The 22,442-nt window shown below is 42.3% G+C and overlaps 1 protein-coding gene across 1 annotated transcript in view; it reads left to right on the top strand.

Annotated features, from left to right (window-relative positions):
• The first annotated feature begins 7,383 nt into the window (after positions 1-7,383).
• The window catches only part of DCAF5 (DDB1 and CUL4 associated factor 5), a 124,162-nt gene continuing 109,103 nt past the window's right edge, over positions 7,384-22,442 (top strand). The window contains exon 1 of the mRNA XM_036734893.1: positions 7,384-7,776. Within this exon, the coding sequence (XP_036590788.1) occupies positions 7,560-7,776 (217 nt within the window). The 5' untranslated portion in view covers positions 7,384-7,559. The remainder of the gene's footprint in view (positions 7,777-22,442) is intronic.

Genomic DNA, 22,442 nt, shown 5'->3' with positions numbered 1-22,442 from the left:
GCTCCCTTAACAATAGGAAGGAACCAAAAGAATTTGATTTAGATGCTATATAAATTGAGCAGACTAAACAAAGCAATACTGAGATATAAATCTGTTATAATATAAAAGATAGACATATATACATATATATCCTACATTTAAATTCATTACTACCTAATGGCCACATACAAGCAATAACCTTCAAAGGGATGAACACTTTGGACTATAAATCCTAATCTCCTATGGTGCTTTGGACAAATTATTTTCTCCTTTTCTGAATTTACAGAGGGAAACAAGGAAGATTCCAAATCTGATCTTGTCTCCTGAGTTGTGGTAATGAGTAGCATTTATTAACCTCCTACTACCTGCCAAGTACTGTGCTAAGTCTTGGTGATACAATGAAAGGCAAGAACTAGTCCCTGCTTTCAAGGAACTCATTGTCTAAGAGGGAGACAACATGCAAAGAACTATGTACAAATAAGAGGATAAATCGGAAACAATTAACAGAGGAAAGGCATTAATATTAAGGAAGAGTGGGAAATGTTTCTTATAGGAGGTGAGGCTTCAGCTGATACTTGAAAAGAGACAGTAAGTCCAGGAAATAGAGATGAGGAAGGAGAATATTCCAGGCATGGGAGAGAGCCAGTGAAAACACTGTACATGGAGTACATAGAAGAGAGTAAGGTATAAGAAAATTGAAAAGAGGCCAGGTTATGAAGAGCTTTGAAAGCTAAACAGATGATTTTATATTTGATCCTAGAGATAATAGAATTCAGTGCAGTTAATTGAATAAATTGAAGTTATATGGTCCAACCTACATTTTAGAAAGATCAATTTGACTGCTGACCAGACTAACTGATAGACAGAGTGGGAAGAAACTTGAGGAACAAGAACCAACCAGAAGGCTATATTGAAATATTTCAGGCATGAGGGGAGGTGGGCCTGAACCAAGATGTGGGCAGTATCAAGGAGAGAAAGAGGCAGATATGAGAGACATTATAAAGATAGAAACGATGGGATTTGACCACTGATGAATTTAGGGGTGAGAAAGAGAGTGAGAAATTGAGGAAGACACCCAGGTTCTGAGCCTGAAGGTACTCTCATTCAGAATGAAAACATTTATAAAGTAGACTGTTTGCTAGGCACTAAATGCTGGGTATTCGAAGAAAGCAAAAAAGACGGTCTCTGCTTTCAAGGAGCTCTGGACAGTAACAGAGAAGTTTGGAAGAGGGGATGCTTTGAGGAAGAGAAAATAGGCTCAGTTTTGGATGTGTTGAGCTTGAGATGTGCATAGGATATCTAGTTGTAAGTGTACAAAAGACAAGTGGAAATTTGAGACTGGAGATCAGTAGTGAGATTAGGGCTGGAAAAGGAGATCGGAGTCATCATCATAGAGATGAGCCCAGGACAGAGCCCCGTGGGATACCCAAAGGGTGGGACCTGGATGAAGATATAGCAAAGGAAACAGAGGGGCAGTCAGGTAGGAAGAGAACCAGGAGAGAGTAGTATCACCAAAATCTCATAGAAAAGAGGGTGAGTGACAGTGTCAAAGGCTACTGAGAGATCAAGAAGGATTAGGACTGAGAAAAAGCCATTAGATTTGGCAATTAGCAGATCATTAGTAACTTTAGAGCATGGATTGCTAGGAGGTGAAGTGGATAGAGTGCGGAGCTTGGAGTCAGGAAAACCTGAGTTCAAATCCAGCCTCAGAAACAACCTAGCTGTGTGACCTTGGGCAAGTCATTTCACCTCTGTAATTGGAGAAGGAAATGGTGTACTACTCAAGTATCTGTGTCAAGAAAACCCCGTGGACAGTATGGTCCATAGGGTCATGAAGAGTCAGAAAAAACTGCAACAGCTGAACAATAGTAACTTTAGAGAGAGAAGTTTCAGTTGAACGATGAAATCAGGAGCCAGATAACAGAGATAAGAAGAGAGTGGGAGGAAAGAAATTGTAGGTAACTATTCTAGCTAGCCTTCTTAAGGAGTTATAAAAGAGAGGAGAGATAAAGGATGATACTGTTTGTAGACAGATCAAGTGAGGGATTTTTGAGAATGAGGTAGACATGGGTATGTTTGTGCGCAGAAGGGAAGCAGCCAGTACAGGGTGTAACAACAACGTCGCTAGCGGCTACTGCAGCTGTGTAAGACCAACAACACCAGCACACAGGAGGGCTGCCAGCACAGGTTCTTTGGTCTGCTTTTCTAAGGAAAGCAACTTTAAGGGGTTAACAATCTCACTTTAATCAAATATACATAAATCATTCACTTAGTTCAGGGGAAAAGCCAGCACCCTGAACTTCAGAGAGAATACAAACAGAAATTAAAACATACATTATATAAACAGAACAAATAACACAAACCAGTCTACCCATAGAAATACATAGTTACCAGAGAAGCACCAACATCTGGGTTTTCAAGTTGGGGGGGGGGGCTCTTAACAATGGCTGCCCAGAGTCTCCACACCAACACCCTTCCAGTGAGTGAGAGCCCCCCCCCAAAATGCTAACCTCTGAGTTTACATACCCTGTTCAGGGTCAGAGGGCATCACAACCATGCAACTCAAAACCATGTGATGCTTCTTCAGGTGTCACAGCCATGTGACTCAAACCTATGTGAACTACCGTTTCCCTTGTTTCTTTTTTTCCCTCTTTCTATTTCTTTAATATTTTTTAGTTTTCAACATTAATTTCCACAAGATTTTGAGTTACAAATTTTCTCCCCATTTCTACCCTTCCTCACCCCAAGATGGCATATATTCTGATTGCCCTTTTCCCAGTCTGTACTCCCTTCTGTCACCCCACAACCTCCCCCATTCCCTTTCCCTTTACTTTCTTGTAGGGCAAGATAGATTTCATTACCCCATGGCTTATATCTTATTTCCCAGTTGCATGTAGAAAAAACCAAGTTTTTTTTGAGCATTTGTTTTTAGAACTTTGAGTTCCAAATTTTCTCCCTTCTTCCCTCCCCACACACCCTCCTTAAGAAGGCAAGCAATTCAACGTAGGCCGCACGTGTATCATTATGCAAAACACTTCCATAATAGTAATGTTGTGAAATACTAACTGTATTTCCCTCCATCCTATCCTGTCCCCCTTTATTCAATTTTATCCTCTTGACCCTGGCCCTTTTCAAAAGTGTTTGCTTTTGATTACCTCCTTCCCTGCTCTGCCCTCCCTTCTATCATTCCCTCTCTTTTATCCCCTTCCCCTCTATTTTCCTGTAGGGTAAGGTACCCAATTGAATGTGTATGTTATTCCCTCCTTAAGTCAAATCTGATGAGAGCAAGATTCATTCATTCCCTTTCACCTGCCCCCTCTTCCCTTCCAAGAGAACTGCTTTTTCTTGCCACTTTTATGTGAGTAGGAGCAAAAGGAAAGGATGGTGGGTGTAATCCAAGGCTGTGTTTGGAAGGGCAAGATCTTCAACAGGGTCAAGAGGCAAGTGAGAGAAATGGGCTATTGTAGAGCTGAACTGATTGAGCAGAGGGTCAAGATGGGGAAGGGAAGCAAATGTAGCCAGTGCAGGGGTGATGGCTTGGGAAAGATTTGAAGTGTAGAATGATTGGAAGTCATGGTAAGAATGAAGAACAGGGTTTAGAATTGCAAGGGAGAGAGAGATTTAGAATGACATCAGATAATAATCACATAGTGAATTTCAGAGCTCATGAACATGCATGTGGAATACTTGTGGGTAATATCAAGATCAAGGGTATGGCCATCTCTGTGTGCAGCTGAGTTTGGAATAAAAGAGCAACTTTTCTTGGGAAATGAGTCAGTTGAAGAACTGGAAGGTTATGTTATTTGAGGGAATGTCAGTATATATGTTGAAGTTCCCTAATATGAGATCAGGAGTTGGGGAGTAGAGAAAGACCATGAGCCAGGGAGTAAACATTGAGGAAGAAAGGTCTGTATCTTGGAGATCTGTCCTAGAAGTGATGTCTTGAACGTAATAATTACCAGAATCTCTCTCTTTTTTTTTCGCTTTTTGGCAGGGCAATTGGGGTTAAGTGACTTGCCCAAGGTCACACAGCTAGCATATGTATCAAGTGTCTGAGGCTGAATTTGAACTCAGGTCCTCATGACTCCATGGCCAGTACTCTACTCACTGTGCCACCTAGCTGCCCCTGCCAGAATAGGTCTTATGTATTGAATTAACCTCAAAGGAAGAGAGTTTAGTGGTGATGGTAGAAGAATTAGAGCTTAAAAGGGGAGCAAGAAGTATTCCGATTCCCCCTACCCCCACCAACAACCAACCAGTGAGTCAGGATCAGGAGTGCAAGTTCAACCAGTGCCAGAAAGGTTAGCCAGGGAAGGTATCTCATCATATATACACACAGATTAACACCCAGTTACAATAAGTAGCTCATTTTAAGCCTAGGGGATGATATAATGGCTCCTAAAGTCCACATGGTTCCATATTACTGGAGTCAGTAACAAATTGGGGGCAATTGTTCAGACTGGAGGCATATGTGTGTATATGAACACATAAATATACACACACATATAAAATCTGCATTACATACATGGCCATATACACACATATAAAATAGCTTTTATACATATATGTGTATATGCACACGCATATAAAATCTGACCATGCCATAGGCTCTTAAAAATCGTTTTCAATGGTTCCCTATTGCCTCTAGAATAAAACAAAATCCTCAGTCTAGCTTTTAAAGCCCTCCATGATCTGAATACCACCAAGTCTTACTACTCTTCTTCATATACTTTCCGTTTCAGTCGAATTGACTTGCCTGCCAGCTGTTCCCAGTATATGAGATTTCATCTGCCACTTCCATGTCTTGGAACAATTGCTTCCAACATCTGAAATATACTTCCTCCTTACCTCTCTCATAGAATCCCAGGCTTCCTTCAACACTCCTACATTAATTTTTTTGCTGATCCCCCTTCTCCCTTATTAGCACTAGCTTCTTTTTGAAATTAGTTCATATGTATACTTTGTTACTTGCTTGTGTACAAGTTGCAGTACTCTAGTAGAGCTCAAGTTTCTTGAGGGAAGGAATCTTTTTTTGTTTGTCCTCAGTGCTTAGCTACTTAATAGATGTTTGTTGAAAGGATTATAATTGGAACTCAAAAATATAAGTGCATTTTAGGAGAGCATTGTAAATTTTTACTCTACAGATGTTTCTTTTTTCATGGATTGTTGACATTTTCTAAATTCTTATTTTTATTGATAATGTTTGTCTTTATATCACATTTATTTCTGAATTATTCACCTTCTGCTGCCTAGGAAAAATGTCTCCTTCCAAAGACTAAAAAAGAAATAGGGAAAAAAAACAGTTTGGCCAAATATGCAGACTTTTCTAACAAAGTTTATTGCCATCTTTACTTAGAAGGACAACGTTCCACTAAAAATGTTGCCTCTGGGATTTGTCAGGTTTCTGGACATTTTATTTGTCTATTATTTGTCTCATTAATAATAACCTTTATATTTGCTACAATTGCACACAGAAAGTAGTAGACATTGGTGTTTGGACCAGTGAGCTTAATATACAGAGGATCTGCTAATTGGTATAAAATGAGACTACCAGAAAACTGACCCAGACAAATGATTTTGTGAAACAGAGAGGATATCCTCTAGAAGGACCAAAATCCATTTTAAAAAAGAATCTTTTACTATAATACACTGGTGTCAGTTATAGTCACCATCAATTAAACTATGTCCATCTCTCCTGGGATGTATAGTTAGCTGCTGCACATCAGCAGGCTTCCACTGACTAAGAATCTTTATAGGAACTTAGACCATCGAACTAAAGGTGTTTTGGAAGGATACATCTTTTGTCCAGCAAAAAAAATCAGTTATGAAATACAGTGAGGGTTGTCTGTTTCCCAGAAGAGCTTAGCATCTCTGCTTTGTAGGGTATCTGAAAAGCATTTTGAAGTTCACTTCTTAAGGGTCATTTATTATTTTTTTTATAAACCTCTGGGATCACCAGATTCAAAGTTTCTTTATTGTTTGGTATGGATAAATTTAGGGGTGAGAGAGAACTAAGGGTCTATTTGGGGAAGACTGGTGGGAGAGAGGTATGTTTATACATAAGCAAAACTCTAGAGCATCTCGTCCTTGGGTCCAGAAATCAGGAAAGCTGAGCAACTTTATTATTATTTTTTAAAAATTTCTGCCGATATTGGACTGCCAGAGACTGCCCCCAGCTGTTCCTTCCCTCTGAGAGAGGGTGGGGCCAGGGAACAGACCCTCTCAAGTTCATTCTTGAGGCTGAGGATTGACTGAAGAATCGAACCTGTCATTGTGTTTGGCCTTAATTTTGCAATGCTTTGCTGTTAAACGTATTCTCTCGGGTTCAGAGAGTACAGCGAGCAAATGTTCTGGGGCAGGAAATCCAGAGCACCTTTTATTATTACGTACATCCAACTTCACAAAGTGGAGGACCCGCGGCGCTGAGCCGAGGGCAGCAAGATCCGGGAGCATCCTCGGCCTCCCAGTAGTTCGAGTCGGGGGTTTGGAGGGTAGGAGGAGGATTAAAAGGCTTTCCTGGAACCCGGATCCCGGAAGGACCTGGATGCTATTCCATTTCGCTGGAACACATGCACCCGTTCAGCAAGAAACCGCTCCTTTGACAGAGGAAGACGGAAGGAACCCCCTCCTCTTGCAACTCGGAGAGGCGGGCACCCGGGGTTGCAAGAGAAATACGAAAGAAAAGATTCGCTGCCCAAGAAGAGTTGAGCAGGGAGGCGTGGACTGAGAGCCCGGAAGTCCTGGGTTCAAGTCCCCACTGAATGGCCCTGGGCAAAACACTTGAAGCAGACTCGCGATCTAGGAAACTCTCTCCGGGATCGTAAGTGGCCGAGAAAGGGGCAGACCCGCTTTGGGAGGGGGCGCTTCCTCATCCGGGAGTTTTCTATCCTGATGAAATCACAGATACAACCCCAAAAGAGGGGAGCTCGGGGGAAGAGGAAAGGGGGGCAGGAGGATGGAAGGAGGAGTTGGGGGAGGAGAGGGGGGAGGAGGAGGAGGAAGGTGGGGGAAGGAGGGTAAAAGGAGAATTAGGAGGAGGAGAGTGGAAGGAGGAAGGAGGAAGGGGGGGGGCGGTAAGGAAGGTGTTGCCGTCACTATGAAAGCCACCAGGAAAAGCGGTGTATTCAGGAAGCCAGGCTGCAGCTGAGGATCAGCTGCTGAAGGAGGCGGGGATCCAAGGAGGGAGGAGTTTGGGCCGGGGGAGGGGGAGGAGGAGGAGAAGGAGGAGAAGGAAGGAGGGAGAGGGAGAGGGAGAGAAGATCAGGAAGCAGCGAAAGCTTCGCAGTGTCCAGACCTCCCCTCCCCCCCCCTCGCTCTGTCTGCCATGGCTGGTTAAAAAAAATCATCATAATCATAACCAAGAGAGGAGGAGGAGGGGGAGAGGGCGCGGGTGGAGGAAGAGGCAGAGAAGGCAGTGAGGCCGGGCCGAGGCGGCGAGCGGAGGGAGCGGCGGCGGCGGCGGCGGCGGCAGAAGCGGGAGGAGCAGCAGCCGCAGCCGCAGCCGCAGCCGCAGCAGCCTCAGCCTCCTCCGCAGCCGCCGCCGCCGCCGCCGCCGAGGGCAGGAGCAGCGGGGCCGCAGCATGAAGAAGAGAGCTGGCCCCGGGGGCAGCAGCATGAGGTCCGTGGTGGGCTTCCTGTCGCAGCGGGGCTTGCAAGGGGACCCGCTGCTCACTCAGGACTTCCAGAGGAGACGCCTGCGGGGCTGCAGAAACCTCTACAAGAAGGACCTGCTCGGCCACTTCGGTTGTGTCAATGCCATTGAGTTCTCCAACAATGGAGGCCAGTGGCTGGTCTCAGGTAAGATCCGACCTCTTCGCTTCCCTCCCCCTTCCCCGGGGCTCCTTCTTTCTCCTCCGCCTCCTGCCCCGGCGCGGGGAGGGGAGGGGAGTCCCGCCAAAGCCAGGGCCGGGGGGGGGAGGGGGGCTCCCGCGGGGGCAGGGAGGCGATGCCTGGGCTAAAAAGATCTAAAATGGTTGACAGCTCCCTAGCTCGGCCCCCTTCAGCGCCGGGGGACTGGGAGACGGCACCGTCGTCGGTGCCACGGGGCTGGGGCCGCCCCGTCCCTGACAAAGTTTGACGGCAAACTCTTCCTCTAGCTACTTCCCCAGGTGCACTCGCGGGACCCTGCGGCGGCCGAGGCCCGGAAGGCCCCGGGGCCGGGGCGGAGGAGGGGCCGGGCCGGGCGGCCGCTCGCATCTCCGCCTTCCTCCCCCTCCCACCCCCCCCCCGGCCCAGCTAGGTTCGGCTGCACGCCCCCTCGGCCTCTTCGGTCTCCGTAGGGGAGGGGGAATTGCCATTGCAGGTGGACCCTCTGCCCTTCCGGGCTAATTCCTCTCCCCTGTCCTTCCTCCCCAAAGTGTGGCTCGCGCTGCCCCCCTCCTTCACACCGCCCCCCCCCCCACCCCTTCGCCCCGGGGCTTCCCCTCGTGTGTAGGGGAGAGAGGTGAAATCGAGGCCCGGGAGATGTAGGCCTCGCTCTCCTGGGGCTCCTAGCGACAGGCGGCTGAATCGATAGCCTATTGCACCAGGGAGGCCCCGGCCTGGCTCGCGCTGGACGCCCGCCGCCTAGTCCAGGATCAGCCCCGGGGTGGAGGGTGGGGGGCGGAGAAAGAGGTGTCTGGGTCCGTGTGGGGTGGCGGGAGGTCTCCACTGCCTCCGCCTCTGGCCCCCTCCCCCAGTTCAGCGAGGCCAAAGTAGGGGGCAGGTGGGTAGGGGGCACACGGAGCAAATGAGGGTTGGGGTATCGCGTGCCCCATTCCTTCCTCCATCTCTTTTCCAGCGTCAGCCGTGGGACTGGGGGGTAGGGGGTCGGCGGCATGTGAGAGATGCAAGCGAGCTAGGTGGGTCGGGGACCCAGCCTCCCTCCCTCCCTTCCTTTTGCCGTTCTCCTCAAGTGATGTCAGTCATCGTTTATGGCTTTTTTTTTTTTTTAATGACCAGCCCCTGGCAAGAAACCGGCCTGACATGGCACTCCATGCACGGATGACCAGTGACAGGTCTAAATTTGCAGAGAGCTTCTGCCAGGGTCATGTTTGGACACTCCCCCCAGCCCAGTGTCAGAACTTACAGATCTGGCTGGGGAGTGGTGGTGGGGGGGGAGGTGTGGAGAGAGCGGCAGAGAGAGAATATTTTGGGGGTGTTTTAGAGACTAGGCTTTAAAAAAAAACTTTTGATTCCAGCTGCTTTGAAATGTGCATGAAATACTTCTGTTTTTTGTGAAATGTGAGGTGTTAAACTGGATGGTTAGCTTCCAACCGGAAGGCTTCCTCAGATAGTTTAGCTGCTATATTTTATCGTGCAAGATTCAACGCTTAAGATTTCTCCTTCAAAGATTGAATTTGTGGCCTTTTACCTAAGTTTATGACCTTCCAACCGTAGTGCCTTGCAAGTTGAGAGTCCTTAATAAATGTTTTTTGAATTGATTTCTTTTCCTCACTCTGTCCTCTGCAGTCTGTCATAAACTGTCCAAAAACACAAGAAACCTTTATTACTGTGAGAGGATTTTAGGGTACCAGCCATACTTGTGGGGAAATCTTACAAGTGTAGTCTTATGTTAATCAGCTTAATTAAGATTTAAAATATTACCGGGTATCTCCCTGGTCTTCCCTGTTGTCACTACCCTTTTCAGTCTGCCGGCTTGCTGGGGCCTCAGGTTCATCATCCCTTTTTGGCTTCTGGTTACAACAGCTGCCTTCATAGCCACCTGCCTCAACAATTCAACTAGTATGTCTCCTGGATTATGCTTATAGGAAAATCTCTGACTGGGCTTTCTCCTGGTTTTAGGCACTTAGATCCTTATTCACATTCCATGACCGGGAAAGAAATTCTCCATCATTACTTCCTGGATTTTCTTTTCCTCCTCTGCTATGTTCTTCCTGTTTTCTGTCAACTCCTCCCATTGCTCTTAAGTCTTCTCTAGCAGGTTCTTTCCTCAGCTCTGCCACTCCTAATTTTAACTGCGTTGATTTTGTTTGTTCAAAAACTGAATTTTTTCATCCTAGCGTTCATCTTTTTCTCTGGACTCGTTGTTTCACTAAAAAGCTCCCTTAGGTTTTCACAGCTTTGTCCGGTTTAGTCTAGGGTGCCTTTCTTCTGAGTTTGGGACTCCATTGCTTCTGCTAAGGGATTCTGAATATTCATTACAGTGTAAAAGACCATTTTAATTTTGCCTAAGCAGCTCTTCATTGATTTTTCTTACACATTTTAGAATATGTAATCATCTGTTGGGGTTCTCCGAAGGGGCATTTTGGGGGGAGATACCACCTGTATCTTCAATTTTACCACTTTATAAATAGTAAGGAAATAAGATACCAGGTTTAGAGTGGTAGAGAGGACTAGCCCTGGGGGATCCATCATGTGTTTGGTACTGTGTTTTGTGTTGCCTTCAGATTCTAGGGTCAAGATGCTAATTTTTCATCTTTCATGTTTGACCAGAGTTGATTACCCAAATGCATGATCCAAATTTGTTTCAGACACAACTTATTTGGGAGCTCTAACTTGGAATTGAAGGCAGTATTGAACTTACTGATTGTCTTTGGCATAGGTACTGCGATAAGTAGTGTAAGAGTTCATTATGAAGTTAAGGCGAAGTAAAGTATCTTGCCGTTCATCTTGGGGAAGAAGTAAAAGGGGTGCAGGGCAGGGAGGAGTGGGACAGCTATCTTAGGACCGAGAGCTGGGGGAAGCATGATGGAGAACATTTGGGTGAAGGTCAAAGGAGGAAAACTCTAGTTTTTGGTGGGGTTCTTTTATCTGATCATTAGAGGATACTAAAGACCACCTGGAGAGAGAGGAAATAGAGGAGTTGGGGGAACCATCACAAGCCCAGTCCTGAGCCATGATATAGTAGTCATGGGACTTCATTAATGCAGACATCTGCTGGCATTCTCCCACTGCCAGAAGTGGAGCAGCTAAAGATTGTTGACTTGCCTCAGTAATAATTTCATCCTTTAAAAGGTAGAGTAATTAACAAGGGAAATTCTGTAGCTTAGTGCTGGAGTAGAAATTCCTCCTTAGGAGGAAGTGACCACTTGATTACAAGATTTATGATAGAGAAGGAGAGGAAATGACATGTACCTTAGGTTTTGGGAAAGCATATTTCAAAAGGTTTAGAGGAAAGATAGGATCCCATGGATTAAAATGCTTTAGGGGAGGGCAGGTCAAGAGAGATGGGATGGGAGCCTGTGGAGAGGAAACATAGGATTTGTCTAAAGATGCCAATGTAGTTGGATGCACAAGGAACTCATCAGCCAAATCAGATTTTAAAAAGAAATCTATGGAAGATGGAAGCATAGGAGAATGAAGATAAGAATATGACAGTAGTGTCAGGAGTGCTAAAGCTCAGGATGAGTTGGGGCAGGCAAGGCAAGCTAAGGACAATATAAAAAGTTTGTTTTTTATTATGAGGAGAAAAGCGAGGACTTAAAGAAATAATAGGACCTTTTCTCTTGGGGTCCAGGGGATAAGATCTGCCAAGAGAGAAGGCAAAGCTGTTCAGTTTTCACTTTTTCTATTTCATCTGCAAAGGAAAATGAGTTTTACATTGGGAATGATAAAAATCACTAACGGAGGTAATGCATGGAGCTGATATATATTATACACACATAATATATATGCTATACGCACATAATATATATTATACACATATTATATATGTATAATATGAAATTTAAGGAAATTGCAAGGGAGCATTGAGTTGCCCTGGATGAAGTTATCTGGCCCAGGGAGAACTATATCTTTGAGTCCTCAAAGAACTGGCAAATGTGTGTGGAAAACAGGAGAGGAGGTATCACAAAATTAGAGAAATGCAAACATCCTGATTCAAAACAAAACAAAACAAGAGAACAGAGTCAGCAAATTATAGGCTACAGGGCTTGATTTGACTCTTGGAGAAATTCTAAATGAATCATTAAAGAGATGGTTGTTGAATATATTGATATGGAAGTGGTGATTACAAAGAGTCAGCATGGGTTCATCAAGAACAGATCCCATCTCCTCTTCTTGATTCAATTATTAAACCAATAAATGAGGGAAATCTTGCAGATAGATTTCAGTAAAGCTTTTGATAGTATTCTTGTGGAAAAGATGAAGAAATGAGGATTAGACAATGATGCAATCAGATGGATTCCAAACTAGTTGGATGTCATACTCAGAGTAGTTGTGGGTCATTGTTAACAAGCTAGGGGACTTCAAGGGCCCATCCCCGGGATCTTTGCTTGGCCCTGCTCCTTACACATATATGTTTACATACACACATACATGTATATGTATTTTATATATAATGTATATATATTTGGATTAAGATTTGGATAAAGGCTTAAATGATATGTTCATCAAATTTTCAGAGAACACAAAGCTGAGAGGGTTAGCTAGCCCAATGGATGACAGTCAGGATCCAAAAGGATCTTGACAAACTAACATTGGGTTGAATATAATACGATGATCTTCAGTAGGGATAATGTCAAGCTTTGCATTTGGAAAAAAAAAAATCAACTTCACAGGTTAATATGGGGGAGGCATGAATAGACAGTAGTTTTGAAAAGGATTTGGGGTTTTAGTGGAGTGCAAGCTTTAATATGAATCCACAGTGTGATGGGCAGCTAAATAACCAAATTTGATCTTGGACTGCCTGAAGAAGGCCATTAACTCATGGAAAAAGAGAGGTGATAATCCCACTTTCTCTGGCCACATGGAACCTCATCTGGAGTCCTGGGTACCATGGTTTAAGGACACTGACAAGCTGGAAAGTGTCCAGAGAAGGTCAGTGAGGATGGTGTGAAGGGCCTTGAGTACATGTTACAGGAAGATAGATCAGTAAAAGGAAATAGAGATGTTTCTTGTTGAGAAGATAAGACTGGGGGATATGTGGTAGCCCTCTTCAAGTATTTGAAGGGGTCTCATGTGGAGGAGAGATTATTCTTATTCTGTTTGGCCCCAGAAGGCAGAAGCAGAAGCAGGAATGGGTAGAAGTTGTGGAGAAATAGATTTATAATTGATAGCAGGAGAAACCTCCTAAAAATTAGAGCTGTACAAAAGTGAAATTGGCTACCTCTGGAAATGATGGGTTCCACCTTCCTTTAAAGTCTTATGTATCTTATATATATAAACACACACACACATACATAATATAAAATATAATAATATTGCACATATGTGTTGGAGTAGTTGGCTGCTGTGGTTTTTTCCAATTTTAAATTCTGCAATAATGTGTTTTAATGATAATATCTGACATATATAGTATTTAAGGGTTTTATTGGATTTCATTTTCACCTCATGATAACCCTGTGATACAGTTATCTGCATTTTGCTAATGAGGAAATAAGTATAAAGAAGTTAGATTACTTACCTATGGTTGTACGGTAAGTTTGGGAGCTGGAATTTGAATCGAGTCTTCCTGATCCCAAGTCCAGTATTTTATCCACAATGCTGTGTTTTCAAAAATTTGCAAAGCACTTGTCTCACAATAACCTTGTGGGCTGGATATTTTCACATTTCATCAATAAAGAATCTGATGCTTAAAGAGGATTACATAGAGCTTCTAAGGGTAAGAATTCAAACCCTAACTCATAACTGCAAGTCTAGGTGCTCTTTCCATGATGCCATGCTGCCTCTCCAGTAATCCACAGCTGGAAAGTGAAATAGTTGGTAATAGCAACAAGCTATGAGGTGGTTGTTTTGAGGCTTAAGATATTAAAGTAGGTTAAACTAGTTTAACTTAAGATATTTTCCAGCTTAAAAAATATATCTTTTATTGATATCTTTTGTTTTTGTATCACCTAAATATCTCCCTGTGTCCTTCCTTGTCTCTCCTTCCAGAGATCCATCTCTTAGAGGAAGAGAGTTCTTAACCTTTTTGTGTCATGGACCCCTTTGGCAGTTTGGTGAAACCTGTGGACCACTTTTCAGAATAAAGTTTTTAAATGCATGAAATAAAATACATAGGTTTTCAGTGGAAACCAATTGAAATACAATTATCATTTTAAAAGCACATTCATGCACCCAGATTAAGACCCCTTGTCTTATTAAAAAAGATTGTTTTTACTTTACATTTCTTGGTGGCTGATGTCTGAAATGTTGGCATGGGTAATAATATGCTTGCTGTAGGATACTCAGTTGGATCTGTGATCTCATTGGGTTGGATATTCCTTCTACCAATATAGACCTCAACGTGTCTGACTATCCTGTGTAACTATTTTCAATATCTTTCCATGAGTTTGAAAAGAGGCCTTTCCTGATTTGTCCATGATATCTCTGTGTTGCCAGTAAGTAAACCACTTGAATTGTTGTCAAGCCTGTCTTTTTTTTTATTTGCGCGTGTCTGTGATTATATCCTTTGCTTCATTCAAAGTTTTTTATGTTATATGTTGTAACCTACATATATCTGTGATGTGCTTTTCCATTATCTCTTATGTTACTCATTTTTAATTCTCCCGAAGACTGTAGTATTTCACATCTTGTAGTCCTATTGCAACACAGATATTAAAAAAGATGGACCTGTGTTTTTGAGAGGAGTAACTAAAGGAGCTCTCCAATTTCCTGAATGCAAGTTTTAAAACAGAAACAGCTCATATTTATATAGTACTTTTAAGTTTTGCAAAGCACTTTCTTCTTAGCAGCCCTGTGAAGTAGGTAGCACAAGTATCACCTCCATTTTTCAAATAAGGAAACTGAGGGGCCCAAAGAGAGAAAGTAATTTGCTCAAGGTGACATAACTATTTGGTGAGAGAACCAGGACCAGAAAGATGCTAGTATGGTAAAGGATCGGGTTCTCTAAATAGATAGCTCTCTCAATACATGTTGTGACATACTTTATATTTTACTTAGCACTTTAACATAAAATTAACACATCTGAATCTTACAGTAAAATGAGCACCCACTTTGCTCAGGGTACCAACAAAGGAGCCAATGGAAGAAACTGAGAAAGGTCCCAATTAGATAAAGGTTTCTACTGTTCAGTATGCTTAATTAACTTAACCCCAATATCTGATTCTAGTATTTAGTATCCTTATGCGCTTCCTATAATCTGAAGTTTGTTAATGAAGAGTTTCTTCCTGCTACCTAGTCACTTCTTCAGTTGTATCCCACTCTTTGTGATCCCATTGGGGATTTTCTTGGCAAAGATAGTGGAGTGATTTGCCATTTCCTTCTGTAGTTCATCTTACAAATAAGGAATTGAGGCAAACAGGGTTGAGTGACTTGCCCAGGATTAAACAGCTAGTCCGAGGCCAGATTTGAACTCAAGAAAGATGAGTCTTATAGACTCCAGCATACCACCACCCAGTCACTAGTTATTTTATGGAATGGGTACTTTCAATTACAGTGGGTACTTTCAATTGTTTATTCAACTACAACTAATTTTTCTATAGGTAAGATATTTGACTTCAGCCTATAAGTCAATTAAAACTTTTGGTTAAACCTGACTGGAAAAGTTTATTAAAACCTCCAAATCCCTTTTGTCTTCATGTCATTCTCTCCATCTATTAGTTTGTTAGTAGGAAATATATAGCTAATGGTAGGCTATAAGGAGAAGGGCCTAATACCTTTGGTTTTTGAATTTGTAAAAATCTTTAGCAAAGAAGAATGCCCTGGAAGTTGGTTTTCTGGATTCCCTTTGGGATTGAGGGAAATATGATGTACTATCTTCTCTTCCATAATTTTCATTATCAAAGGATCAAATGATTTTTTCCCTTCCCTCAAATGTTTTACAGTGTAATTCTTTATTGCTTAGAAATAATTTAATCATACCACTTTTGGGTCAGCATCCCAAGGAGATCATAAAAAGGAAAAGGATCTACATGTACAAAAGTATTTATAGCAGCTTTTTTTGTGGTGGCAAAGAATTGGAAATTGAGGGGATGCCCATCGATTGGGGAATGGCTGAACAAGTTGTAGTATATGAATGTAATGGAATACTATTGTTCCATAAGAAATGGTGAGCAGGCAGACTTCAGAAAAACCTGGAAAGACTTACATGAACTGAGGCTGAGTGAAGTGAGCAGAACCAGAAGGACACCGTACACAGTAACAGCAACATTGTGCGATGGCTGATTTTGTTAGACTTATTCTTCTCAGCAATGCAATGATCTAAGACAATTTCAAAAGACTCACGGTGGAAAATGCTATCCACACCCAGAAAAAGAACTATGGAGTCCGAATGCAGATGAAAGCATACTGTTTTCTCTTTGTTTTCTTGTTCTTTCTCATGGTTTTTCCCCTTTGTTCTGATTCTTCTTTCACAGCTTGACTGATGTGGAAATATGTTTAATATGATCATACATGCATAGCATAAATCAGATTGCATGCCATCAGTGGAGGGTGGGGGAATTTAGAACTCAAAATCTTATAAAAGTGAATGTTGAAAAATAAAAATAAATTAATTTTAAAAAAGAAATAATATAATAGAGGTGACCTGTGAGGTCATTTAATCTGATCCCATTTTACATATGAGCAACCAAAACTCAGAGGTTGTGGCTGATTTGTTTAAGTCTAGAGTTAAGGTGCAGTTTGCCTTTGTCATTGCTCTGTAGGGAATTTGGGAGAGTTAGGGCACATCTGTGGTGGTGATCCTCGAGAGCATTTCTATGTTGAATTCAAAGAGCCGTTAGCATAGGGATGTTATTGTGCATTTGACCTATCTGGTCCATCACTCCATTGCTCATCCATGATCAACAAATTCATTGTTAGCCCTTCTATTTTAAAAGATGTAGTCAAGGTTTTGTTTACTTGGTAGCTCTTGGACATCTTAAGGACAACAAAAAAGTTATTGGACCTGAGAAAGTGATAAATTGTGGTTGTTTACTTTTTTTGTAATCATAATTGTTTGATTTTAAAAATTCAATCTGTGAACATTCTCATGTCATTTTTGCTCCTGAAATTGTTTCCTCATACATAAAATGAAAAGATTGGATTAAAATGATCCCCTTTCACTTTAACATGATTAACATGACATGATGTGAACCCATGACACTTCAAACTTACATTTTCACCAAAAAACTCCTCCTCTCTTATCGCCAAACTATCTTTTAACCTTTCACCTATACTCTCTGCTATTCCACAGCTGTGTTTGGCACTCTCTGGCCTCCTTGCCTTTGCTCTCCTGCCTCAGCTCGTGTTGCTCTATATTTGTTTTCGTTTGCCATTTGAAATCCCACCTGTCCTTCAAAACCTGGTTCAGATGCCACATCATCCATGAAAGCTTTCCCTGAATATAGATCCTGGAATGGATCTCTTCTTTCTGTGAACTGTCACAGCATCTGGTTTATACACTTCTTTATGAATTTATCCTGTCTGTGTTCTGTTTTATAATTGTTTGTGCACGTGGCTTACCTTCCCTGTTGGGCCGAGCACCTGTTTCTCTTCTTTCTCTGTTTTATTTTCTTAAATTTAAAAACCTTTACTAATGTGAGAAGATCATAACTTAGGCGTGGAGTTCTTTAAAATTCACAGAGCACTTCCTTACAATAGCTTGATGATGTAGAGAGGACAAATATTGTTATATCCATTTTATTGATGAGAAACTGGCACTCAGGAGGCTTAAGTCAGTAGGCATTTATTAAATGCTTGCTGTGTGCCAGGCACTGTGCTAATCTGGGCATAAAAGAAAGGCAGAAAACCCAGTTCTTGTTTTCAGAGAGCTTACATTCTAACGGAAGGAGTCCACACGCTAATTAAGTAGGTACACATACTGGGTGGGAGGCACACGGAAAGGAGAAGGCATTGGAAGTTGAGTGGAAGGGAAAAGCCTCCTGCAGAATGTGGTGGATTTAGCATTGAATTTTGAAAGAAGTCAGGGAAAGAAAGGTGAGGTAAGGGGGGGACGGGACAGTTTGTCCAAAGGTACAGAAATGGGATATGGAACCTCATGTTTGAGCAGTTCCAAGTAGGCCAGCGTTCACTGAAGGAAGTAGAAAAGGAAGGAAGGAAGTAGAAAAAGGTCACATTATGAAGAAGTTTAAGTGCCAAACAAAGGAATTTATAGATACTGAAGTTAATAGGGAGCCACTGAGGCTCTCTGAGCAGGGGAATGAGTGATGGGGTCTAATGGTAATTAAGATGGGACTTTTTTTTTTTTTTTACTGTTTTCTCTTTTAGAATGCTAAAGTAATCAAGTGCCTTTGATTAAGTCTTGCTAGGTGCTAAGCCCTAGGCCCATGCCCTTTTGCTAACTAGGTGTAAAGCCCCAGGCCCGCTTTTGCTGATTAGATGTGAAGACTTCAGGCCCTAAGAAGGGTATATAAAGTCAGAGGTTAGCATTTTGTTTGGGGCTCTCATTCACTGGAAGAGTGTTGTGTGATTTGACTAGACTCTGGGCAGCCATTGTTATGAGCCTCCTGACTTTGAAATCTGGTAACTACGTATTGCTTGGACAGACAGAAGCCTGTCTCCTGATTAGTGTTTATTTGCTTGGTTTATATAACGTATGCTTGTAATTTGTTTGTATTTGCTCTGAAGTTCAAGGTGCTGGATTTTCCCCCTGAACTAAGTGAATGATATATGTATGTTTGATTAAAGTGAGATTGTTAACCCCTTAAAGTTGCTTTCCTTAGGAAAGCAGATCAAAGAACCTGTGCTGGCAGCGCTTGTTGCTGGTGCTGTTGGCTCTTACACCCCTACAGCAGCTGCTAGCTACATTGTTGTTACTTGGAGCCATGCAGCTCAGTCAAGGATAGTGGTACTCTTGAGAGTTCTAGGAATGCTGGGAATTGGAGGATTTGGAGCTAAGGAAAGGTAAATTTTGTTTGGGAAATGATGAATTTGAGATGCCTGGTTTGAAATGTTCAAAGAGCAGTTGGTGATTCAGGACTATAGCTCAGAACTTAGGGTTGGTTATTTGGATCTAGGAATCACCTACAAAGATGATAATCAATTCCATGGGAGAGCTGATATCACCTAATGAAGTAGTTTAAAGGAATATGAGAAAAGGTCCCAGACAGAGCTTTAGGGGACACCTATAGTTAGTTAGTGGACACAACACAGACAAAGATCGAGTGGCGAGATCATACAGATAGGATGAGACCCAGGAGAGAGCAATGTCAAGAACCCCTAGTGAGAGAACGTTCAAAAAGAAAAGGTCTCATATTGAAGTCAAGGAGTATGAAGATTGAGAAATGGCATTCAATATGGAAATTAAGAGACCGGTAGTAACTTTGGAGAAGGCAGTTTCAGTTAAATGACAGGGTCTAGGAAACCAGATTGCAGAGGGTTTAAAAGAGTGAGAGGAGGGAAGTGGAGACAATTCATAGATGTCTTTCTCAGGGAATTTAGCCATAAAATGAGGAGGAGAGATATAGATGGGAAAACCAGCAGGGATAGTACGATCAAGTGAGGGTCTCTTAAGGATTTTCAGGAGAGACAAGGGCAGCATGTAAAATTATCAGCAGGGAAGCATCCCAGTAGTAAGTAGATAGGGAGACTTTGAAGATGTGGATAATAGGGCAATCTAGAACGTAGGTAAAGGGATTCGTTTTGGCAAGGAGAAGGGACCTCTCTTCACTCTAAACTGAGGTGAGATAGAAGGTAGTGGGAGAAAGACATGTGAATGATAGGAGGAAGGGGAGCTCATAGCTAATGGCTGTAATGTTGGGGAGTGTGAAGTGTGAGACTGATAGGATAAGGGAGGAGTTGCTGTGGGAGGTTTGACAAAAGAGAACATGATTTTGGAACAGTAGAAGTGGGGGAGTGGAATATAGCAGATCCATTAGGGAGGAATAGAGTATTTGCCTTGCCGTGGTGAGGGCCTAGTTGAGATTAGATAACATGATTTTGTAGTGCATGCAATCAGTGCGATTTTGTGATTTGTTTATTTTAGGTTCCAGATGTACTTCTACTGTACCAGAAAAATTTCTTTATAACAGTCCCTACTTTTGGGAGGGGGGTGGGGTGGGACACAAACTGCACTTTTTTTTGTTCTTAATTTCTTAAAATTTTATTATTTATTTAATATTTTTAGTTTTCAGCATTCATTTCCACAAGATTTTGAATTACAAATTTTCTCCCCATTTCTACCCTCCCCCCACTCCAAGATGGCATATATTCTGATTGCTCCATTCCCCAGTCAGCCCTCCCTTCTGTCACCCCCCACCCTTCCCCTTTTCCCTTACTTTCTTGTAGGGCAAGATAGATTTCTGTGGCCCATTGCCTGTATATCTTATTTCCCAGTGGCATGCAAAAACAACTTTTTTTTGAACATCTGCTTTTAAAACTTTGAGTTCTAAATTCTCTCCCCTCTTCCCTCCCCACCCACCCTCCCTAAGAAGGCAAGCAATTCAACATAAGCCACACGTGTATTATTATGCAAAATCCTTCCACAATACTCAAGTTGTGAAAGACTAACTATATTGTGCTCCCTCTTGTCCTGTCCCCCTTTATTCAGTTTTCTCCCTTGACCCTGTACCTTTTCAAAAGTGTTTGCTTTTGATTACCTCCTCCCCCTATCTGCCCTCCCTTCTAACATCCCACCTTTTTTATCCCCTTCCCCCTTCTTTCCTGTGGGGTAAGATACCCAATTGAGTGTGTATGTTAATCTCTCCTCAGGTCAATTCAGATGAAAGCAAGATTCACTCATTCCCCCTCAGCTGGCCCCTCTTCCGTTCCAACTAACTGCTTTTTCTTGGCACTTTTATGTGAGATGATTTACCCCATTCTATCTCTCCCTTTCTCCCTCTCTCAATATATTCCTCTCTCATCCCTTAATTTTATTTTATTTTTTAGATGTCATTCCTTCATATTCAACTCACCCTGTGCCCTCTGTCTATATACATGTATATGTATGTATATGTATATGTATATATGTATGTATATTCCCTTCAGCTACCCTAGTACTGAGGTCTCATGAATTATACACATCATCTTTATCATCTTTCCATGTAGGAATGTAAACAAAACAGTTCAACTTTAGTAAGTCCCTTATGATTTTTCTTTCCTATTTACCTTTTCATGCATCTCTTGATTCTTGTATTTGAAAGTCAGATTTTCTATTCAGCTCTGGTCTTTTCATCAAGAATGCTTGAAGGTCCTCTATTTCATTGAAAGTCTATATTTTGCCCTGAAGTATTATTTTACTCAGTTTTGCTGGGTAGGTGATTCTTGGTTTTAATCCCAGCTCCTTTGACCTCTGGAATATCATATTCCAAGCCCTTCATTCCCTTAGTGTAGAAGTTGCTAGATCTTGTGTTATCCTGATTGTGTTTCCACAATACTTGAATTGTTTCTTTCTGGCTGCTTGCAATATTTTCTCCTTCATCTGGGAGCTCTGGAATTTGGAGACAATATTCCTAGGAGTTTTCTTTTTTGGGATCTATTTGAGGAGGCCATCTGTGGATTCTTTCAATTTCTGTTTTACCCTCTGGCTCTAGAATACCAGGGCAGTTTTCTTTGATCATTTCTTGAATGATGATTTCTAGGCTCTTTTTTTTTGATCATGGCTTTCAGGTAGTCCAGTACTTTTAAAATTATCTCTCCTGGATCTATTCTCCAGGTCAGTGGTTTTTCCAGTGAGATATTTCACAGTGTCTTCCATTTTTTCATTCCTTTGGTTCTGTTTTATAATTTCGTGATTTCTCATAAAGTCACTAGCTTCCACTTACCCCATTCTAATTTTTAAGGCATTATTTTCTTCAGTGATCTTTTGGACCTCCTTTTCTGTTTGACTAATTCTGCCTTTTAAAGCATTCTTCTACTCATTGACTTTTTGGAGCTCTTTTGCCATTTGGGTTAATCTATTTTTTTAAGGTGTTATTTTCTTCAGTATTTTTTTTTGGGGGGGGTCAAGCTGTTTGCTCATTTTTCATGATTTTCTTGTATCACTCTCATTTCTCTTCCCAATTTTTCCTCTACTTCTCTTACTTGCTTTTCCAAATGCTTTTTGATCTCTTCCATGGCCTGAGACCAATTCATATTTTTGTTGGAGGCTTTTGATGTAGGCTCTTTGACTTTGTTGACTTCTTCTGGCTGTATCTTTTGATCTTCTTTGTCACTGAAAAAGGAATCTGGAGTTTGAGTCTGAATCGTAGTCTGTTTTCGCTGCCTTTTCATGTTCCAGCCAACTACTTGACCCTTGAGCTTTTTGTCAGGATATGACTGCTTGTAGAGTATTGGGTACTTTGTCCCAAGCATTAGGGTTCAAGCACTGCTGTTTTCAGAGCTACTTCTACTCCACCGTCACCCCAGGCTCTGTCACAGCAGCTCTCCTCCTCCCCCAACAACTGCCAATGTGGACTGGGACTCAGATCCAAGCAGGCTCTGCACTCCCCTGCTTAATTCCTCCTACCATGTGGGTCTGGGGCTAGAAGCAACTGCACCTGTAGCTCAGGAAGCAGCCTCAGAGCTGCACCACCTCCGCTGCCCCCAGGGCTGGGGCAGACCTCAAACTCCTTTCACTCTGTCTCCCGCAGTTTTTCCCACTAACCTTCTCTGTTGTCTTTGGTGTTTGTGGGTTGAGAGGTCTGGTAACTGCCACAGCTCAC

The sequence above is a fragment of the Trichosurus vulpecula genome, chromosome 8 (genome assembly GCF_011100635.1).
Source record: "Trichosurus vulpecula isolate mTriVul1 chromosome 8, mTriVul1.pri, whole genome shotgun sequence".
Lineage (NCBI taxonomy): Eukaryota > Metazoa > Chordata > Mammalia > Diprotodontia > Phalangeridae > Trichosurus > Trichosurus vulpecula.
This window is presented reverse-complemented; position numbering and strand designations above follow the sequence as displayed.